At 43.2% G+C, this 7,257-nt stretch overlaps 1 protein-coding gene across 1 annotated transcript; it reads right to left on the bottom strand.

The window, feature by feature from the left end:
- Nucleotides 1-2,036: 2,036 nt before the first annotated feature.
- Nucleotides 2,037-7,042, bottom strand: LOC143896038 (uncharacterized). The gene is made up of 4 exons (XM_077403591.1): nucleotides 6,242-7,042; nucleotides 5,899-6,010; nucleotides 2,703-5,637; nucleotides 2,037-2,283 (listed from the first exon to the last, which is right to left on the bottom strand). The coding sequence occupies exons 1-4, from the start codon at nucleotides 7,040-7,042 to the stop codon at nucleotides 2,037-2,039; spliced, it is 4,095 nt and encodes a 1,364-aa protein (XP_077259717.1).
- Between the last annotated feature and the right edge of the window lie 215 nt (nucleotides 7,043-7,257).

Below are 7,257 nucleotides of genomic sequence, written 5' to 3'. Positions count from 1 at the left end.
CGAAATACAAAGATTACGTCTACCACTTGTTACTTAGATTTTTTTGATGTATAATAGTACCACTGTTTTTTTTTTCGAGGTTGCAATTTACATGAGTTTGCGCACTACGTTTGACATCGGACAGTATTCGATTACACGATCATGCAAGATGAGACAATAGGCGGTAGTATTTGCAGGTACATTTTTTTACAATCAAATTCTATTTGCACATCCACGGTGGCGATCTTGACAGATTCGTTTTGTCGCGAGCAATCAATGACAACAAAAGGTTTTTCTATCAGGAATGTATACAAGTTGCAAAGCGTATTGAAAGAATCGTATCCGTAATAAGTTTTACGAAAACGCGCATACGTGTCGAAAAGAACGGCGTATCAATTTTTAGTAAAATCCAGATTCATGTTGTCGTACGGATAAAATTCGGAGTTTAAATAAAGTTTCACGTTGGTCAAATTACAGGCATCTAAAATAAAATAAAAATAGCAACATTGTAATTATGTGAAATTATGTGAAATATATATTGAAAAGACAGTACTTACCATTTGTACTTTCGCGATTTCTCTCAGTATAAAACGGTGGTTTCGTTGGCTCCTGCCTCTAACCGAGGACAATACGGCCAGTATTTGCCATCATATATATATCAAGATATATATAATATCAACAACCTGTTTACCGTTCTCTGGATAGAATTGTAACACTGCTCTTGCGCTTCTTGACAGACATGCATACAACGTTGATAAGAAACGATATAAACGTCTTGTAGGATTGTGCAAAGTTTTGCTTGCATAGCACAACCACAAGCGCAGAAATACTGACAGCCCCATCAAACGTACCAGCTTTAAATGGCAATCCTTGACCTAAAAAATAAAATAATGTATTAATATGATATTATGGCTATGGTCAACGTGACACTACAAATGCTTCGAAGCATTCCTCTTCTCTTTTCTTTCAATGAAGAAAGAAGGAGAAGAAGAACGCTCCAGAGCATTTGTATCACGTTGACAGTAGCCTATATATCAAGATATATATAATATCAACAACCTGTTCTCACCGTTCTCTGGATAGAATTGTAACACTGTTCTTGCGCTTCTTGACAGACATGCATACAACGTTGATAAGAAACGATATAAACGTCTTGTAGGATTGTGCAAAGTTTTGCTTGCATAGCACAACCACAAGCGCAGAAATACTGACAGCCCCATCAAACGTACCAGCTTTAAATGGCAATCCTTGACCTAAAAAATAAAATAATGTATTAATATGATATTATGGCTGTTATTTCCTTCTCTTTCCAATCGCAGAGAGAGATAGGCTGTAGGCGATATAGCCTTCCACGCGTTTTCACCGGGGTTTTTGCTACGGGAACGGCGGGTCAAGACAACGTGTCTTTTAGTTTAATTGCACGACTTTTATTGCACTCCCTTATTATACACCTTTCGTCGATCGCACCAACAGTCTAAATAATCGCTCTACGACTATATTGATGAGCGCTATTCTGCCCGTCGCGAGGACTGCATTCGTCCACATCGGAACACAGACCTTAACTAACTGAGACTGCACACACGCATCGCGCATAGAGAGAGAATTTTGGAGGGAACGCATGTGATTGGTCGCGCAATGGTGGCAAAAGTGAGCGGGATTGGCTGGTGAACAATCGCAGCGCATTGGTCGCCGATACAAAGACCGCGTGACGCGGGGGTTCGAAGACAGAGTATCAAACAACGCCGCCCGCCTTGAAGGGTTCGCCTTCAACGTGCTAAGCTAAATAAATTATAATGCTCAAATAATTTCAATAGGCGGTCAATTTACCGGTCGAGAAGTTGTATTAATTCTAGGGTCGCAAGCTTAAAAAATAAATGACTAATTAAACCTTACTAAAGGATCACATATGCGGTTCTTACATCTAAACGCAATGTATTAAACGATTTAACGCGTGAACTTGAACACAAAAGAACATTTACAACAACAAAAATTAGCGAATGATTATAAGTCGGTAAAAGAAAAATACAATGGAATTGGAGTAATTGAAAATCTGGAAGTTAAAGAAGTAATATGGCCAATTTGGTAAGCGGCCTAACATAAGAGCCCTTGTTGGTTTTAACGGTGGCCGAGCGCGCTACACCATCAGATCCGATGTGTATTTCCTGGACGCGTCCGATTGGCCATTGCAGGGGAGCTGTCGCTTGCTGCTTTATTATGACCAGTTGTCCCGTTTCCAGTTGCTGGCCCTTGGAAATCTGCCATTTGTTTCTTTGCTGCAGGGTGTTGAGATACTCCTGACTCCATCTACGCCAAAAGTGCTGACGCATTTGCTCAATTATTTGCCAACGCAATAACTTATTTACATTTATATCATTTAAATCCGAGGTAGGAAAACTATTCAACGGAGCCCCGACCAGAAAGTGCCCGGGACTTAGATAATTCATGTCATTGGGATCCGAACTTAATTGAGTGATAGGTCTCGAATTCAAGATTGCTTCTATTTCACATAGAACAGTTTGCATTTCCTCGAAAGTCAAGTGGGCGCTGCCTATTATGCGTGCTAGGTGAAATTTAACGGATTTGACCGCAGCCTCCCATAGCCCACCGAAATGCGGAGCGTTGGGGGGATAAAGCTCCACTCAGTTTTTTGTTCATGTAAGAAATGCTCTATGGGACTTTGAGTACTGTCGGCCTTAAGGAATTCATAAAATTATTTTATTTGCTTTTGAGCTTCAACGAAATTAGTCGCTTTATCAGAGTAGATACGTTCCGGTTTCCCCCTACGCGAAATAAGCCTCTTGAGAGCAGCGATGAACGCGTCGGTGGTAAGATCGCTAACAAGCTCTAAGTGTACCGCCTTAGTCGCAAAGCACACGAAGACGGAAATGTACGCCTTATGATTACGCGAGTTACGACGCTTACCCTCCCGCAATATTACCGGGCCGGCGTAATCCACTCCGCAATGCGTGAACGGACGTGATACGGTAACGCGACTCTCTGGTAAGGAACCCATCAATGCCTCAGAGGAGATAGGTTTTACTCTAAAGCAGGTCACACAACTGGCAATTATCTTTCGCGTTGCCGACCTCAAAGAGAGCGGCCAGAATCTTTGTCTTACTGCTGCCATGGTGGCTTGTACGCCCGAATGCATGTTGCGGACGTGTTCTATTTCGATTATTCGTTTAGATAAATCGTGATGTCGCGGCAATACTATCTGATGACGAGCGTCGAAGGCAAGAGAAGAATTTTTCAATCTTCCTCCTACTCGAATTAGTCGGTCCTCGTCCATGAATGGGGAGAGACACAAAAGATTGCTAGTCTTCTTTACTTCGCGGTGATTGATTAAAGAATCATATTCATCTGCGAAGGATTGTTTTTGGATGACCCTACAAATTACGTTTAACAAATGAGTCATTTCTTTGGGCGATACAGAAATAGTCAACGGTTTCTTATTCTGGGGAGTTAATGCCCTAAAACAATAAGCGACGATGCGACAAATTTTGTTTATATTAGAGAAATTGTTAAGTAGGTCATCAATGACGTTAGGATATGAGGGTGCAGCAACGGCACAAATTTTCCTTTGTTCGGGAATTTCGTTGAGTAAGACAATATCGCTATTAGGCCATTGCTGTTCGGGCAATTGCAGAAACGGGGGTCCGTTCCACCACATATGTGACTGTGTTAGCTCATTAGGGAGCATTCCTCGTGACAATACGTCTGCTGGATTATCGGATGATGCCACGTGACGCCATTGACGCGGTTTGGTTAGCCTTTGAATTTTACCGACACGATTCGCGACGAAAGGCAACCATTTGCGTGACGGAGAGGAGATCCAATTTAGGGATATGGTGGAATCCGACCATAGGGTAATATTCGCGTTAGACGTGCTAAATGATGCCTTGACTTTGTCGATTAATTGGGCAAGTAACAAAGCGGCTGACAATTCTAATCGGGGAAGAGACACTGCATTGAGCGGAGCGACTCGAGATTTGGAGCAGAGCAGAACAGACTTGTATTTATGTTGTCCTGTCTTAGTGCGAACGTATAAGCATGCACCGTAAGCGCGCTGACTGGCGTCGCAAAATCCGTGCAAATCAAAGTCCTGACTATGAGTACAGTCTTTAACACAGCGAGGAATCTGTAGTTGCTTAATGTCGGGTAGCTGTAGTTTGAGCTGCAGCCATTTAGTGTGAGTATCCTGAGGCACTGACTCATCCCAATCAAAGCCTGATTGCCAGAGATCCTGTAATACGAGTTTTGCGATTACAATGATGGGACCTAGCAAACCTAGTGGGTCAAACAATCGTGATACCTCGGATAATATCAAGCGTTTAGTCACGAGACCGGAAACGAGACTGGGTTGATAAGAGAATCGGAAAAAATCACCATCCTGATCCCAGAGAATGCCCAAAATACGAACATCGCTATCCTTTTCAAATGATACAATCTTGTCTCCGCGGGGGCTTACGCCTGACAGCAGTTCGGGGCAATTGGATCCCCACTTACTGAGTTCGAACGACGCTTCTCTGAGTAATTGTATAGTCTGATCGCGAATCTCGAGAGCATCTTCAATCGTTTCAGCGCCCGTGAGCATATCGTCAACATAAAAATCTCGTATAACGCACAGTGAACCGAGAGGATATTGTTGCGCACGTTGCTTTGCGTGGTGTTTTATTGTATTTGTGGCGACGAAAACGGCTGCCGCGGTTCCGTAGGTGACGGTCATCGCTTCATAGACTTCAATGTTTGAATTGTTATCCTTACGCCAAAAGATTCTATGTAATCGCGTTTGAGAAGGGTGAAGCCGCACTTGTCGATACATTTTTGTTATATCGGCCACGAGAACGACTTTATGAATGCGAAAACGGAGAAGTATGGATGCGAGATCCTGCTGAACAACAGGACCGACGAGCATGAGATCATTCAGAAAAAATCCGGTATCAGTTTTGCATGAGGCATTAAAAACTACGCGTATTTTGGGTCCCTCAGTGGTTTGTTTGAAAACACAATGATGAGGTATATAATAGACACCCTGTTCGTTCGGCGATTGCTCGTTTATTAGTTCCATGTGCCCTAACGCGATGTACTCCTCCATGAATTCAGAGTAAAGCGCTTTTAAAGTAGGGTCGCGGTCGAGACGCCTTTCTAATGCGCGAAAACGATCCAATGCAATTTCTCTAGAATGTCCGAGGCTGCGTGCCCAACTTTCTTTTAAAGGCAATTTAACAACGTAACGTCCTTGAGAATCGCGAGTAACAGTCTCTAAAAAGTACCTTTCGCAGTCTTGTTCCTCGGAGGTATAATTGTTAGGATTGTTGGGAATATCCTCAATTCGCCAAAATCGTTGAAGCTGATTATGTAATTCGTCGTTGCTTATAGTAGTGTGAAGAATGATTGCTTTCTGATTTTGCGAGACGCGCGTGCCCATACGACCACCCATGATCCAACCGAATCTCGTTTTCTGTAACGTTGGATGGTTTAAAGAGGCCTTGATTTGACCCACGCATAAGAGAGTCCAAAAAACTTCCGCGCCGACAAGAATGTCAATATCCGAGGATACGTTAAAATTAGGATCGGCAAACTCAATGTTTCGCGGTAAGTTAAACGCCGATTTTTTCATGCTGCAAGCGGGAACGCTATCAATTACGCGATTAGTTACTATGCAATCGAGAGTAACGGAAAATGAATTTAGTCGCGACTGTAGTTTTACATGAACCGCTTCTGTGGAACGCGTAGCTGTGCCATTTATGCCTGATATGGAAATGCTAACGGAACGAGGGTTCAAACGTAAACTATTGAGACATTCCCGAGAAATGAGGTTAACTTGTGATCCCGAATCTAAGAGGACTCGACAAGGTTTTTGTGATCTGTCTGCGGCACAAACTAAGGCAACGGCGGTTGATAATAATATGGATTTACCGTCCGATACGCTAGATGTATGAGCAGTGACCGCGTCCGGAGCGGCTGGCGCCGCAGTGCCTTTATCGTTATTCTTTTCACCGCTTGACACGGCTTGTTCTGAACCCGTAGTCTGTAAGTGAAGCAATGTGTTATGTTTACGGGTGCAAGTTTTGCAACCCCCTGACGTGCATTTATTCGCGGTGTGAGCTGTTGATCTCAAGCAATTCAGACATATTTTACGAGTGCGAGTTTCTGCTATTCGTTTAGCAATGGGAAGTGCCAGAAATTGAGGGCATCGATAAATCAAGTGCGCGGCTTTACAGTATTCGCAATTCGTATTGGTGGCACCATTGCACGATACCTTTTGCTTACCATGTGGCTGAGAACGCGAGCTAGTACCGGATTTGCTGGTAGCCTCGAGAACTCGGCATCGATGTGACAGAAAATCGAATAATTTCTTTAATGTCGGCAATTCTGAGTCCTCCAAGGACGATTCCCATTCGCGTGACGTATTCGTATCTAACTTGGAACTGATAATGTAAACCAAAAGATCGTCCCACGCGTTGACCGGGCGTTTTAAAGCGGTTAGAGCTTGTACATAACGAGTTGCGCCATCGGTGATTTGCCGTAATTCGGAGGCGTTCTCCTTTGTCATTAACGGCAGATTTACAATTGATCCTATGTGGTTATAAACTATTGCCCTTTTGTCATCGTATCTACGTTTGAGAAGATTCCATGCAACCTCGTAATTGGCGTCCGAAATTTCGAGCGAACTTAACACCGAAATTGCCTCTCCCGATAACGCGGCTCTCAAGTATTGTAGCTTATTAATATCACGGAGCGTAGGGTTCGTGTGTATGATTGAGGTAAATGAGTCGCGAAAGGGGAACCATTCATCGTATTTCCCTGAAAATTTGGGTATATCAATCTTTGGCAATCGAATGGTACTAAAAGGCTCCGATGTCCCTGAATTATTTGCTGAAGTTCCCGGCAAGGACGCCGCAACGGTAGGTGTCGCAGACGAAGCTCTTAGTAAATCCCGCATCTTAGCTGATAAATCAAAATAGGCCGTTTCAAAAGAATCCCTGTCAATGGCCTCGGCCTCATTGAGCATTTCTAATTTAGTTTGTACATCGTTATACTCGTCCCAGAGTCGCTGCATTTTGTCTTTGCGCTCTTCGATTTGAGACAATATCGCTGGCGAAGGGCCTTGGACAGAATTGACGTAATTTTTAATACGCGTACATGCTGCTTTAACGTTCGAGCGTCGTTTTTTAATAGCATTGAAATCGGCTTCGGTAGCCATTGCAAAAAAAGGCTTCTGGTCGGGTAACGCTAAATAATTCTCTTTACCTTTACAATGTTACGGAGCGTTGA

This window comes from Temnothorax americanus, unplaced genomic scaffold (genome assembly GCF_048541705.1).
Source record: "Temnothorax americanus isolate GAGA-0224 unplaced genomic scaffold, ASM4854170v1 Scaffold175, whole genome shotgun sequence".
NCBI lineage: Eukaryota > Metazoa > Arthropoda > Insecta > Hymenoptera > Formicidae > Temnothorax > Temnothorax americanus.
This window is presented reverse-complemented; position numbering and strand designations above follow the sequence as displayed.